Raw genomic sequence first — 16770 nt, forward strand, 5'->3', positions numbered from 1 at the left:
TGTAATAAGGTATTTTTTTGTTTACACCAAAAAATATTTTTCTAGAATATATATCTACAAATAGAAACAGTGGGTCAAAGGAATGCATCCTTAAAAATTTCAACAGATACAGTTATCCTGCCCTTCAAAAAGGCTGTATATTCCCATCACCATTGCCCATTTCCTTAGAGCCTCACCAACCTGGATATCCTTTCATCCAAACTGATGGGTAAAACATCTCCCATTGTTGTTTGAATATGCATTTTCCTGATTACTTGTGAAGTCAAACATCCTTTCATATACTTACTGCTGTGTATAGTTCTTCTATGAATAACATAGTCATAAACATCTTTTGCTCATTTTCCTGTTAAAATTTTGGTATTTTTCTATTATTTGGTTTATAAGAATACAATTGAATTTAAAAAATTTTTGCTTTGTTTCCTTGAGTTTGCTAGATTTTTAGTCTAGTCACAAAAATCTAAAAAACAAAAAAAGGTTATTTCCTATGTTCTCTTCTTTTACCTCTAATCTCTAATTGCTGTTAGTAACATCATTAGTACTAGGCCTGGGGCATCAGCAATATTGCTGAAACTTTTTATTCTTTAGAAAAAACTTGAAACAATTACTAAAAAGAATGCCACTTTATTTAATTTTGTTTGCTTTTCTTGTCAACAAAAGGGAGGCATTATACTGCCTGGTTAATGCTGACTAATGGTGTAGATTCAAATGCTCACTCTGCTACTTAAGTAGTATATGACCTGGACAATTTACTTTAAGTCTCAGTTTCCTCATTCATAACATAGGAATTTAATACCTTCATAGCCCATTTTGAGGATTAAAAGAGATCATTCTTATAAAGCATTTGAACAAGCACTTGCCACACAGTAAGTACTCAATAAATGTTACCAATATTATTATTACTAACAAGAGACAGCGATATGAGTCTCAAAGATATAGCACTATTGCTAAGTAACAAAATTTTGGTCAGCATGGAAAGCAATCTGTGATATCTTTCATTCATATATGCTTTCCACATAGTAAATAGTCAAAGAGGAAGGGTTTTCAAGAAACCTAAAAATCCAATCTTTACGGCGCAAAATGCCATACCAGGTTTGCTTCTAAAAGAGCCTACTCCACACATAAATGTTTAATCACAATTAAGCACTATACTTACGATTTTTGTGGCCCAGTGTCATAATTCTATCCATATCATCAGCATTATTTACCACATAAGCTGATAAATCCTTGATATAAACTCCCACATCAGGTCTTTCTTTAACCTAAAAAAAACATCATACAGACTTTACACATATATCCATAATTCTTCCACAGTTATTTATTGAATATCTACTACATGTTGGACACTGTGCTAGGGAGTGAGGATACAGTGATGAACAAGGTAGACAGTTTCTACACTAGTGGGGGTAACAATCAACAGGGAGAACATACAAATGAATAATTACACACACAAATTATTTTATTTTATTTTATTTTATTTCAATTGTGATAATGCCATGAAGAAAAAAAAATATAGGAAAGTATAAGAATACAATATAGGGACTTCCCTGGTGGCGAAGTGGTTAAGAATCCACCTGCCAATGCAGGGGACACTGGTTCGTGCCCTGGTTCAGGAAGATCCCACATGCCACAGAGCAACTAAGCCTGTGTGCTACAACTACTGAGCCTGCACTCTAGAGCCCGCGAGCCACAACTACTGAGCCTGTGTGCCACAACTACTGGAGCACCTAGAGCTCATGCTCCACAACGAGAAGCCACTGCAATGAGAAGCCCGCACACCGCAACAAAGAGTAGCCCCCCCTCGCCGCAACTAGAGAAAGCCTGTGAGCAGCAGTGAAGGCCCAATGCAGTCAAAAATAAATATTTATGAATAAAAAAAAGAATGCATTATAGACAGACTTAAGCTAGTGATGCAGGGACAGGATAAGTTCCCCAAGATGATGTTTAAGCTAAGACTTGAAGAAATAGGAGGTAGACAATCTGTGTTAGAACAACAGGAAAACACTATGTGCAAGAATCCTGAAATGAGAAAAAAACTAGGTTTTTCTGTTTTGTTTAGTTTTGTTTTGCGGTACATGGGCCTTCACTGCTGTGGCCTCTCCCGCCGCGGAGCACAGGCTCCGGATGCACAAGCTCAGCAGCCGTGGCTCACGGGCCCAGCCACTCCGTGGCATGTGGGATCTTCCCGGACCGGGGCACGAACCCATGTCCCCTGCATCGGCAGGCGGACTCTCAACCACTGCGCCACCAGGGAAGCCCGGTTTTGATTTTTTTTTAGTATTCAGTAAGAGTTTATTGTGCACAAAAGAACAGTTTGTGAACTGGGAATCTTCAAACTCAAAACCAATGTGAAGCTCAGAGGCATGACATAACAGGATGACTTAGGAAGTGAAAACCAGGAAGTTGTCTAAACGAAGACAGAGGTTGCCTCCTCTTAATCAGTCACTTGGAAGTAAGGCCAGCCTGGCTTGGGAGCTCTATGAACATGACCCGGGGAGGCAAGTAGTGCAGGGGCTGCGTTCCAGGAGATGTGAGCTCTGGTCCCAACAACAGCTCTCAACCTAAAAACTAGGTATTTTAAAAAATAAAAACCAACGAAACAAACAAAAGCCAGGGAAAGAGTAGGTGGCAGCGGGGGAAATAGGTGGGATATCTGGCTACAGAGGTAGCCAGATAAGATTAAGAGGCAGAGATAAGATTAAGAATAGTAATTGGTCTTTTTTTTTTTATTATTGAACTGCAGTTGATATACAATATGTTGGTTTCTGGTGCACAGCAAGGTGACTCAGTTATATATATGTATATGTATATACATATATATACACACACACATATACATATTCTTTTCCATTATGGTTTATTACAGGATATTGAATATAGTCCCCTGTGCTATACAGTAGGACCTTGTTGTTTATCCATTCTATACATAATAGTTTGCATCTGCTAATCCCAGACCCCCAATCCATCCCTCCCCTATCCCCCTCTGCCTTGGCAACCACAAGTCTGTTCTCTATGTCTGTGAGTCTGTTTCATAAATAAGTTCATTTGAGTCATATTTTAGATTCCACATATAAGTGACATTGTGTGATATTTGTCTTTCTGACTTACTTCATTTAGAATGATAATCTCTAGGTTGATCCACATTGCTGCAAATGGCATTATTTCATTCCTTTTTATGGCTGAATAGTATTCCATTGTGTGTGTGTGTGTGTGTGTATATATATATATATATATACACCACATCTTCTTTATCCATTCATCTGTTGATGGACATTTAGGTTGCTTCTGTGTCTTGGCTATTGTAAGTAGTGCTGCTATGAACACTGGGGTGCATGTATCTTTTCAAATTGTAGTTTTGTTTGGATATATACCCAGAAATGGGATTGCTAGATCATATAGTAACGCTATTTTAAGTTTTCTGAGGAATCTCCATACTGTTTTCCACAGTGGCTGCACCAATTTACAGTTCCACCAACAGTATAAGAGGGTTCCCTTTTCTCCACAGCCTCTCCAGAATTTGTTATTTGTAGACCTTTTGATGATGGCCATTCTGACCAGTGTGAGGTGGTACCTCATTGTAATTTTGATTTGCACTCCTCTAATTATTGGTCTTTATCTTAACAGCAATTTGAAGCCACTGGAGTATTTCACACAGCTGAATGAAATAATCAGATCTATGGTATCCATGTAAAAATATTACCTTTCCATGAGTAACTTTATGAGAACTTTTACCCAACTTGAAGGCTGTATTTGGGATATATTTATTTAAAATACAGACAGTATTTTAATACTATCTGTAAAATACAAATAGAAATACAAAATTCACTTTTCAAGGCCCTAGAAGTCACATCCAACAAATCAACAGAATAAAGTGAAACTGAGGCAGAGGCCTGTGGCTGCCAGTGGCACGAGCCATTCCAAAGGTCGTAAGACTGCACAAAGATGATAAACAAAAGTTTATATCAGAAACAAAAGTCACAAAGGCAAATACTCTAAATTCTAGCTGTTGATCTTAAATCTAGTTAGAGGTTTTAGGTTTCTTTAGTCTTTTTTTTTTTTTTTTTTTTTTTTTGCAGTACGTGGGCCTCTCACTGTTGTGGCCTCTCCCGTTGCGGAGCACAGGCTCCGGACACGCAGGCTCAGCGGCCATGGCTCATGGGCCCAGCCGCTCCACGGCATGTGGGATCTTCCTAGACCAGGGCACAAACCCGTGTCCCCTGCATCAGCAGGCAGACTCTCAACCACTGCGCCACCAGGGAAGCCCTCTTTAGTCTCTTTTATGATATATTTATACATTAGGAAAAATTACCTTTTTTCTGTCGTGAGATATACATTAAGCCCTAATTTTACTAGTAGTAAAGAAATCTGTTGGTCTCTATAAACCAGTGGGTTTCAAACTGTGCTCTGACAAGCACTAGAGGGTCCATGGTGGCAATGAGGGGGCCATTGTGTGAGTTTGGGGGCTCTCAGACCTAGACACAAGTTCTAAAGAGAGCTTTACTTTCATGTATTTTATAGATTGGGCTTCCACATAAGGTTTGGTTTGATTCAACTGTTTAATGGCTTTAGATCTTTTAAAATGTCTGAATATTACTGGTTTATATCAACGCTTCTCAGAAAAATCTATGGTAAAGAATTATACATATATTTCTAATGTGGAAAGTGATATCTCTGAAAAATACAAAAATCATACACTTGGATACCATGACAATGTCAAATTACTATAAAAGTTTTTAAGCATGTACTTTCATTTACTATTCTCATCTCATTGCAGACTGAAAACAAACATTCTTCAAACCGGCATCAGTCTGCAAAGTCTACGGTCATTCCAATCACAAGATATTAATTCCATATTCAATTATTAATTATAGATAAACTAATTAGACATGAAGAAACTGAATATGATTCTGAAATAAAGCAGGACCCTGAGACAAGATGGCAGATAGAAGGACATGAGCTCACCCTGTATCAAGAAAACACTAAAATCACAACTAACTGGTAAGCAACCATCGAAAAAAAAAACACTACAACCTACCAAAAAAGATATCCTACATCCAAAGACAAAGGAGAAGCCACAAGAAGACATTAGAAGGGGCTCAATCGCAATAAAATCAAATCCCGTATCTGCTGGGTAGGTGACCCACAAACTGGAAAATAATTATATCGCAGATGTTCTCCCACAGGGGTGAAAGTTCTGAGCCTCACTTCAGGCTTCCTATCCTGGGGGTCTGGCATCGAGAGGAGAAGCCCCCAGAGCATCTGGCTTTGAAGGCCAGTGGGGTTTGATTGCAGGAATTCCACAGGACTGGGGGAAAGAGGAACTCTACTCTTGGAGGGCACACACAAGGTCTCATGTGCACCAGTGCCAAGGGGAAAAAGCAGTGACCTCATAGGAGCCTGGGCCAGACCTACCTGCTGGTCTTGGAGAGTCTCCTGGGGAGGCAGGAGTTGGCTATGAATCACCGTGGGGACAAAGACACTGGCGGCAGTAGTTCTAGGGAGTACTCACTGGCATGAGTCCTCCTGGAGGCTGCCATTTTTTCACCAAGACCTGGCGTCACCCAACAGCCTGTAGGCTCCAGTGGTGGGATTCCTCAGGCCAAACAACCAACAGGGCGGTAACACAGCCCCACCCATCAGAAGACAGCCTGCCTAAAGTTTTCCTGAGCCCACAGCTGCCTGCTAAACAGCCCCCTTGACACGGCCCTGCCCACCTGAGGGACAATACCCAGCTCAACTCACCAGTGGGCAGGAACCAGTTCCCCCCACCAGGAAGCCTGCACAAGCCTCTTAGACCAGTCTCATCCACCAGGGGGCAGACAGCAGAAGCAACAAGAACTACAGCCTTGCAGCTGGTGGAATGGAAACCACGATCACAGAAAGGTAGACAAAATGAGATGGCTGATGACTACGTCCCAGACGAAGGAAGAAGATAAAACCCCAGAAGAACAACTAAGAGAAATGGAGATAGGCAATCTACACGAAAAAGAATTCAGAGTAATGATAGTAAAGATGATCCAAGATCTCAGAAAAAGAATGGAGGCACAGACTGAGAAGATACAGGAAATGTTTAACAAAGAGCTAGAAGATCTAAAGAACAAACAAACAGAGATGAACAACACAATAACTGAAATGAAAAATACGCAAGACGGAATCAATAGCAGAGTAAATGAGGCAGAAAAATGGATACGTAAGCTGGAAGACAGAATGCTGGAAATCACTGCTGTGGAACAGAATGTTTAAAAAAGAATGAAAAATGAGAACAGTCTCACACACCTCTGGGACGACGTTAAACACACTGACATTCACATTATAGAGATCTCAGAAGTAGAAGCGTGAGAGAAAGGACCTAAGAAAATATTTGAAGAGATAATAGCTGAAAACTTCCCCAACATGGTAAAGGAAACAGTCACCCAAGTCCAGGAAGTGCAGAGGGTCCCAGGCCAGGTAAACCCAAGGAGGAACATACCAAAACATGTAGTAATCAAATTGACAAAAATTAAAGACAAAGAGAAAAATATTAAAAGCAACAAAGGAAAAGCAACAAATAACTTAAAAGGGAATCCACATAAGGTTATCAGCTGATTTTTCAGCAGAGACTCTGCAGGCCAGAAGGGAGTGGCATGATATATTTAAAGTGAAATCAGTGCTTTGTGACCACCTAGAGGGGTGGGATAGAGAGGGTGGAAGGGAGACGCAAGAGGGAGGGGATATGGGGATATATGTATATGCATAGCTGATTCAAAGCAGAAACTAACACACCACTGTAAAGCAATTATACTCCAATAAAGATGTTAAAACAAACAAACAAACAAACAAAAATAAAGTGATGAAAGGGAAGAACCTACAACCAAGAATACTCTATCCAGCAAGGCTCTCATTTAGATTTGATGGAGAAATCTAAAGCTTGCCAGACAAGCAAAACCTAAGAGAATTCAGCACCACCAAACCAGCTTTGCAACAAATGCTAAAGGAACTTCTCTAGGCAGAAAAAAAAGGACGTAAATAGACACAATAAAATTATGAATAGAAAAGCTCACCAGTAAAGGCAAATATATGTTAAAGGTAGGAAATCATCCACACACAAATACAATATCAAAACCAGCAATCAAGAGGAGAGTACAAATGCAGGATTCTGGAAATGCATTTGAAATTAAAAGACCAGCAACTTAAATCAATCTTGTTTACATATAGAATACTATATCAAAACTTCATGGTAACGGCAAATCAAAAATCTGCAATAGATACACACACAAAAAAGCAAAAAGAATTCAAACACAACTCTAAAGTTAGTCATCAAATCACAAAGGAAGAGAACAAAAGAGGAAGGGGAGAAATAAGACCTACAAAAACAAATCCAAAACAATTAACAAAATGGCAATAAGAACATACTTATCAATAATTACCTTAAATGTAAATGGATTAAATGCTCCAACCAAAAGACACAGACTGCTGAATGGATACAAAAACAAGACCTGTATAGACGCTGTCTACAAGGGACCCGCTTGAGATCTAGGGACACATACAGACTGAAAGTGAGGGGATGGAAAAACGTCTTCCATGCAAATGAAAATCAAAAGAAAGCTGGAGTAGCAATACTCGTTTCAGACAAAACAGATTTTAAAATAAAGACTGTTACAAGAGACAAAGAAGGACACTACATAATGATCAAGGAATCAATCCAAGAAAAAGATAACAATTCTAAATATATGCACCCAACACAGGAGCACTTCAATATATAAGGCAAACGTTAAGACCCACAAAAGGAGAAACTGACAGTAACAGTAATTGTGAGGGACGTGAACACTCCACTTTCAACAATGGACAGATCATCCAGACAGAAAATCAATAAGGAAAAACAGGCCTTAAATGACACATTAGAACAGATGGACTTAATTTATATTTATAGAGCATTCCATTCAAAAGCAGCAGAATACCCATTCTTCTCAAGTGCACATGGAACATCCTCCAGGATTGACCACCTGCTGGGCCACAAAGACTTGGTAAGTTTAAGAAAATTAAAATCATATGAGGACTTCCCTGGTGGTGTGGTGGTTAAGAATCCGCCTGCCAATGCAGGGGACACAGGTTTGAGCCCTGGTCCACAAAGATCCCACATGCCGCGGAGCAACTAAGTCCATGCGCCACAACTGATCCTGAGCTCTAGACCCCAAGAGCCATAACTACTGTGCCCACGTGCCGCAACTACTGAAGCCCATGTGCCTAGAACCTGTGCTCCGCAACAAGAGAAGCCACCGCAGTGAGAAGCCCGCTGACCACAACGAAGAGTAGTCCCCGCTCGCCACAACTAGAGAAAGGCCGCACACAGCAACAAAGACCAACACAGCCAAAAATAAATAAATAAATTTATTTTAAAAAGTCATATCAAGCATCTTTTCCAACCACAATGCTCTGAGATTAGAAATCAATTATAAGGAAAAAAAACTATAAAGAACACAAACACGTAGAGGCTAAACAATATGCTACTAAACAACCAATGGATAACTGAAGAAATCAAAGAGAAAATTTAAAAATACCTGGAGACAAATGAAAATGAAAGCACAACTATCCAAAACCTATGGGATGCAGCGAAAGCAGTTCTCAGAGGGAAGTTTATAGCAATATAATCTTACCTCAGGAAACAAGAAAAATCTCAAATAAACCTAACCTTACACCTAAAGCAATTAGAGAAAGAACAAACAAAACCAAATAGAAGGAAAGAAATCATAAAGATCAGAGCAGAAATAAATGAAATAGAGATAAAACAATAGAAAAGATCAATCAAATTAAAAGCTGGTTCTTTGAAAAGATAAACAAAATTGATAAACCTTTAGCCAGACTCATCAAGAAAAAAAAGGAGAGGTCTCAAATCAATAAAATTGAAATGAAAAAGGAGAAGTTACAATGGACACCAAAGAAATACAAAGAAATACAGAGGACCATAAAAGACTACTACAAGCAACTATACGCCAATAAATTGGACAATCTGGAAGAAATACACAAATTCTTAGAAAGGTACAACCTTCCAAAACTGAACCAGGAAGAAAAAGAAAATACAAAGAGACCAAACCCATGCACCTATGGTCACCTAATCTATGACAAAGGAAGCAAGAATATACAATGGAGAAAAGACAGTCTCTTCAATAAGTGGTGCTGGGAAAACTGGACAGCTACATGTAAATGAATGAAATTAGAACACTCCCTAACACCATACACAAAAATAAACTCAAGTGGATTAAAAGCCTAAATGTAAGGCCGAATACAATAAAACTCTTAGAGGAAAACATAAGCAGAACACTCTGACATAAATTGCAGAAAGATCTTTTTCAATCTACCTTCTAGAGTAATGAAAAGAAAAATAAACAAATGGGACCAAATTAAAACTTAAAAGCTTTTGCACAGCAAAGGAAACCATAAACAAAATGAAAAGACAACTTACAAAATGGGAGAAAATATTTGCAAACAAAGCGACCGGCAAGGGATCACTCTCCAAAATATACAAACAGCTCATGCAGGTCTATATCAAAAAACAAACAACCCAATCAAAAAATGGGTAGAAGATCTAAATAGACATTTCTCCAAAGAAGACATACAGGATGGCTAAAAAGCACCAAGTATTAGATAAACAAAACACTAATTATTAGAGAAATGCAAATCAAAACTACACAGTATCACCTCACACCAGTCAGAATGGCCATCATCAAAAATTCTACAACCAATTAATGCTGGAGAGGGTGTGGAGAAAAGGGAACTCTCCTACACTGTTGGTGGGAATGTAAATTGGTACAGCCACTATGGAGAACAGTATGAAGCTTCCTTAAAAAACTAAAACATAACTACCATATGATCCACCAATCCCACTCCTGGGTATATATCCAGAGAAAACCATAATTTGAAAAGATATACGCACCCCAATGTTCATTGGAGCACTATTTACAATAGCCAGGACATGGAAGCAACCTAAATGTCCATCGACAGAAGAATGGATAAAGAAGATGTGGTTGGGGCTTCCCTGGTGGCGCAGTGGTTGAGAATCTGCCTGCCAATGCAGGGGACACGGGTTTGAGCCCTGGTCTGGGAAGATCCCACATGCCGCAGAGCAACTAGGCCCGTGAGCCACAACTACTGAGCCTGTGTATCTGGAGCCTGTGCTCCGCAACAAGAGAGGCCATGATAGTGAGAGGCCCGCGCACCGCGATGAAGAGTGGCCCCCGCTTGCCGCAACTAGAGAAAGCCCTCGCACAGAAACGAAGACCCAACACAGCCAAAAATAAATAAATTAATAAAAAAAAGAGGTGGTACATTTATACAATGGAATATTATTCAGCCATTAAAAAGAATGAAATAATGCCATTAGCAGCAACACGGATGAACCTAGAGATTATCATACTAAGTGAAGTCAGTCAGAGAAAGACAAATATCATATATCACTTCTAGGCAGAATCTGTAAAATATGATACAAATGAACTTATTTACAAAATAGAAACAGTCTCACAGACTTAGAAATCAAATTTATGGCTACCAAAGGGTAAAGGTTGGGGGGAAGAATAAATTGGGAGTTTGGGATTGACATATATACACTAATATATTTAAAATAGATAACCAACCAGGACCTACTGTATAGCACAGGGAACTCTACTCAATACTCTGTAATAAGCTAAATGGGAAAAGGATTTGAAAAAGATTAGAATTATATGCATATGTATAATTTAATCACTTTGCTGTACACCTGAAACTAACACAACATTGTAAATCGACTATACTCCAATAAAAATAAAATAAAAAAAGGCAGGACCTTGCGGGACCCTCCCAAGTAAAAAAAAGCCCCTCCACATCCCCCATTTCTTGTTTGTAGAAAAAGGATTTAGTCTCCCAGGCTCTTCCTGAATTCCAAAGAGCAGAGTCAAGCAGTTACAAAGGAAGTGAAGGAATGCAGAAACAAAAGAAAACCAGTCAAAAAACTGCTTTTTATAGCTGAAACAATAGTTCAGGTATAAAACAGAGTCCTAGTTCCTCCTCAAGGAATATATAAAACAATCTCATGTGTATCCTGGAGTTGTTCTGTAGAAACCAAGACCCCCATCCAGGTTGAGGATGATGACTACAGGCAGACCACAAGCACTAGACCTCAGACTGGACTAAACCAGGAGGTTGATGATTAAGATTCCCAAAATATCACCATTACCTCACCACCAACCAATCAGAAGTCATGCACCCTGCAACACTCACCGCAAACGTTGCCTTTAAAAACCCATCCCTGAAAAAAAGCCATTAGGGAGTTTGAGCCTTCTGAACATGAGCTTGCTTGGTGCCCTGCAATAAAACAGTGTACTTTCCTTCAACACAACCCAGTGTCAGTAAATTTGCCTTGCTGTGTGGCACGCAAGCAGACCCAAGTTTGGTTCAGTAACAATTTTGGTGACCATGAAGGGACAGTCATCCTGAGTGGCATCTCACTCATGGTACATCAGCCCTCGGCTGACACTGGCACTCAGATTTTGTCCAGCAGGTGCCTGAGTACTTTTGTCTCAGGGACAGCCCCAAGTGCTTGCCACTAACTAGGCAGCGCTGGCCCATGGTGTTTTCGATTCACTGGTAAAGGAAACAAGGCTCTGGTCCTTGTGTAAGACGTCTCTGGTAAGTGGTGTAACCTCGTGTGTGACAACACCAGGGCATTCTTCCCTACTGGGTTGCCTTGATTGGAATTTTACTTTTTTGTGGGGGAAGGTGTATGACATGGTCATCTTGTTTTGAGTAGAGTATCACTTTAATTGGACTTTCCCTTCTGGATCAAGGAGTCCCTTGGCCATCCAGCACTGCCTGAGCAGTAATTGAGAAACTCCCTGTTAGACCAAGGCTCATCTGCACCCCTGTCTGGAATGGTAGGTAGGAAACTTTCCATTCTCATTCTAGGAAACTGTGACCCTGAGAAGACTCTGGATACTGATCTGCCAGTCTGTCTGTTTCTGGTAATAGCAGCCGTGTGAAAGAATAATGGGTAATGAGAGCTCTGTTCTATCTTGTAGTCCCCTAGGGTGGATTTTGCAAAACTGGAAGAACTGCAGCTATGCTCCCATGAAAAGAAAGAGAATGATATTTTACTGTAACACCACATGGCCCCAATATTCCTTAGGCTCTGATGAACAATGGCCCCTCAGTGGTCTTTAGACTATAATACCTACATTCAACTAGAACTGTTTTTTAAAAGGGAAAGAAAATGGGATAAAATTCCTTATGCATAGGCTTTTATGATATTGTATCAAAGTGAGCCTTCTGGAATTAGTTTGACTTTTATCTCGGGTGTCTTAGTACATGAGTTTGAATCCTGTTTTCTCTCTGGTTTTGACCCTCATTAGGGGATCCTGGCCCTGATTTGGGAGGAGATCCCACCAGGAGGAAAAAAAGGAAATTAAAGGATTAATCGTTCTCAGAGATACCCCTGATATTGACTCTCATTAGAGGGCCTTGGTCTTTACCTTTGTTAGAGAGTCCTGGTAACTTAAATGTGGTCTAGACACTCCTAAAAACTAATAGCTTAAATTCAGTCATGAGTCTGGGTCAGCGCCAGCAAGTTCACCTAGAAATGAGGCACGTGAATGTGAGTGAGTGGTATGTATTACTGTCTATTATTGTTATTTGTTTATGAAAGTTAAAAAAAATTGGATGGTAATGGTAGCAAAGAATTTTTATCAAAAACACAGAAATTTAATTTGTGTAACAAACAGTTTATAACGCCAAAACAATGAATCTCAATGGCAGCAGTTACTCCCCTGCCCAGAATGTTTTAGAAGTTTGTGGGGGACATTCTGGTTCACTTGAGGACGCTATTAGTATTCATAGGCAGGGGCCTGGGATACTAAACACCTTGAAATGAAATGGGTCACAGTCAATGAACTGTCCCATGCAACTCTGAATGTCCTACCAGATATTAACATGGGTGAAAAAACAATTTATAATTACCTGAATCTAAACCCTAACTCTATTGTACATATGAAGACTAAGTGCTTTCCCATGGTAATAATAATAATATAGGAATGCAGGAAAACTGAGGAAAGAACTACTTTATTTTCCTCAGAACTCTACCAAGAGCTAGTTACTATTTTAAAAGACCATGTCATTGACAGTAACACCAATCAAGATGTTTAGATCACCAATACAACATACTTATAATAGTCTGCATTTGTAGCTGCTACAATCATAATGATTATATATGCCTCTGACTACTTCATTATGTCATTGAGTATGATCACATCTAAGCATTTATATATTGAAATACAAGTACTTTATTTTTTAATTAATTTATTCTCTTTTATATTATAATAGGGCAGTATATTGATAATTTTTAAATTATGCGTGTAGATAGATTTCATCATCTATGAAATTTATTTCAGGATAGTCAAAGGGGCATTACAAGATATATGTTATAAAAAAGGGGCATTGGGTCTAATGTGGTTGAGAACCATTGACAAGACTGTTCCTGAGAATAAATCTGATCTATAATTACTGTTACAAAAATGGAAAATCTGTCCAAATGATTTTTATTCTAATAATCTATGCAATAAAATAATAAACTTTTAAAAGGTAAAAAGCACAGAATTAAAGTATCCATCAAAACCAAAGATGACAACTAGCAAAAATGAAACATCTCTATATTTGCTGTCTACACATTATCATTATAGATTAAGTCTTCATTAAGGTCCAACAAACACAAATAATACCTAAGCCTGTAATATACTGCTCCAAAAGCTCAGCTTATATAGTAAACTTAAAAAGAAAAAAAAGCTAAAATGTATTGAATACTTCATTACGTGTCAATCAACGATTTTAAAACTTTGTATTAATTTGTTAATGTTGGCAATAATCCTATAAAGTAGATACTTTTATGATTTCCATTTTCATGTGGCAAAGCTAAGGCTCATAGAGGGTAAGTAACTTGCTTAAGAACTCAGAGCCAGAATTCAAGCTAAGATGGTAAAACCTCAGAAATCACCCTTTAATCCTTAATCCACCTACCTGTGACATGAGCAAGTCAGGAAACCCCTCTAGGTTTCATTTTTTTACAATAACAAAACTGAACTGCTAGAAGATTAAATGAAATAAAGTATGTGCTACTACCACAATTTACTGTACTGAATGCCTACTGCCACATTATAAAAGCTTAGTAATAGTAGCTGCTGTTATTCTAAGTGTATTCTACACCATTCTACAATGGTGACTACTCTTACCATTATTCTCTAATTATTTTACTGACAATGCAATTTCTACCAAAATTCCAATGTTAATATTTTAAAGGGTAACCATTTGTCTCATACACTAAACCTAGTGTCTCATACACTATATTAATATATTTGGCAATAGTTACTAATCATTTACCACATGACTCAGCAACCCTGCTTCAGGAATTTATCCTCAGATATACTTGCACATGTATGAAATGCTGTATGTACAAGGCTATTTAGCACAGAATTGTGTGTAACAGCAAAAGATCTTAAACAACCCAAGTGTTCATCAACAGAGGGCTGGCTAAATAAATTAAAATTATGTGTATACAAAGGATATTATGAACCTTTAAAAAAAAAGGAATGAGGAAGCTTTCTCTGTACTGATGTGGAAAAATTGCCACAATCCATTGTTCAGTGAAAAAAGCAAAGTGCAATGAGGGGAAAATAGTCTTTTCAATAAATGGTGCTGAGACACCTGGATATTCCATAGGCAAAAGTGAAGTTGGTCCTCTACCTCACATGGTACATAAAAAATTAACTCAAAATGAATCAAAGACATAAATATAAGAGCTAAAACTATAAAACTCTTAGAAGAAAACACAGGCATAAATCTTCATGACCTTGGATGAAGCAATGATTTCCTAGATACTACACCAAAAAGCACAAGCAACAAAACTAAATATAGATAAACCAGACATGATGAAAATTTAAAATTTTTATGCTCCAAAGGACACCATCAAGATAGTGAAAAGACAATCCCACAGATGGGAGAATATTTTTGTAAATCCATGTATCTGTTAACAAACTTGTATCTAGAATATATAAAGAATTATTACAACTCAATAACAAAAAGACAAAGACCCAATTAAAAATGAGCAATGGATCCGAACCGAAATTTATCCAAAGAAGATATACAAATGGCGTGAAAAGATATTCATCATCATTAGCCATCAGGGAAATGAAAATCAAGCCCACAAATGAGATACCACTTTATACCCTCTAAAATGGCTATAAAAAAGACAGATAATAACGAGTGTTGATGAGGATGTAGAGAAACTGGACTCCTCTTACACTGCTGATAGGAATGTAAAATGGTACAGCCACTGTGGGAAACAGTCTTGCAGTTCCTAAAAATACATTTACCACATTATCTAACAATTACATTCACTGATACATAACCAAGAGAACTGAAAAAATATACAGTTCAAAGATATTGCAGGTTCAGTTCCAGACCACCGTAATAAACTTAGTACCATGAATTTTTTGGTTACTCATTGCATATAAAAGTTACGTTTACACTATACTGTAGTCTATTAAATGTGCAACAGCATTATGTTTAAAAAAATGTATGTACCTTAATTTCAAAATACTTCATTGCTAAAAAATGCTAACATCACCTGAGCCTTCAGTGAGTCATAACTTTTTTGCTGGTGGAGAGTTTAAAATATTGCAAGAATTACCAAAATGTGGCACAGAGACATGAAGTAAGTAAATGCTGCTGGAAAAATGGAGCTGAACAGATCTGTTTGATGCAGGTTGCCACAAACCTTCATTTTGTAAAAAATACAGTATCTGCAAAGCATAATAAAGTGAAGCACCATAAAACGAGGTATGCGTGTATTCATATAAAAACGTGTACAGGCTGTTAAAACAAAACAAAAACATGAAATACTGATTCATGCTACAACATGGGTGAATCTTGAAAACATTATACTAAGTGAAAGAAGCCAGACATAAAAGACCACAATTGTATGATTCCATTTAAATGAAATGGCCAGAATAGGCAAGTCCATAGAGACAAAAAGTAAATTATGGGTTACCAGGAGGGAGAGGGGGAATGGTGAATGGCTCCTAATGGCCATGGAGTTCCTTTCTGGAGTAATGAAAATGTTCTAGAATTAGATAGTGGTGATGGTTGCATAACTTTCTGAATATACTAAGAATCACTAAATTGTACACTTTAAAAGGATGAATATTATGCTATGTAAATTATATCTCAATTAAAAAATAATGAATGTGAATCAGCTATACTTGTCAGTTAAAACCATAATGTACCAATTCACAAATTTTGTGATTATCTGACATTTATGCATATAATCTCACAGTTCCCTTTTCTAAGATGCTGGATGAAAGTAGTCTTTAGTGCTAATCTATTACCCAGAAGTATACAAACTAGAGTTTCTCAATCAGAAAGTGTGGTTTTTCCTTCAGGTAAAAGAAAGACTGAAAACACAAGTATTCATGACTACATTCATGATTAGTCTTAATACCTATATTTTTGACACTTTAAAAACTCCTGACTTAAAATAAATTCTGGAGTACTCTTGGGCATTCATACCAGAGAATGAAAATTTACATTTGCAAAAAAATCTGTGTGTTAATATTCATAGTGGCCTTACTCATAATAGCCCAAAACTGTATACAGCCCAGATGTCCTTCAACAGGTGAATGGTTAAATACGCCATGCAATATTACTCAGTAATAAAAATGAATAAACAATCGATACATGCAACAACTTGGATGAATCTCTAGGGAGTTATGCCAAGTGAAA

At 37.9% G+C, this 16770-nt stretch overlaps 1 protein-coding gene across 3 annotated transcripts in view; it reads right to left on the reverse strand.

The window, feature by feature from the left end:
• KIF3A (kinesin family member 3A) overlaps positions 1 to 16770 on the reverse strand; it is an 82415-nt gene that overhangs the window by 35332 nt on the left and 30313 nt on the right. For all 3 annotated transcript variants that reach the window (XM_019924407.3, XM_033853155.2, XM_033853154.2), the window contains exon 5: positions 1154 to 1259. In XM_019924407.3, the coding sequence (XP_019779966.2) occupies positions 1154 to 1259 (106 nt within the window). The remainder of the gene's footprint in view (positions 1 to 1153; positions 1260 to 16770) is intronic.

Source organism: Tursiops truncatus, chromosome 3 (assembly GCF_011762595.2).
Source record: "Tursiops truncatus isolate mTurTru1 chromosome 3, mTurTru1.mat.Y, whole genome shotgun sequence".
NCBI lineage: Eukaryota > Metazoa > Chordata > Mammalia > Artiodactyla > Delphinidae > Tursiops > Tursiops truncatus.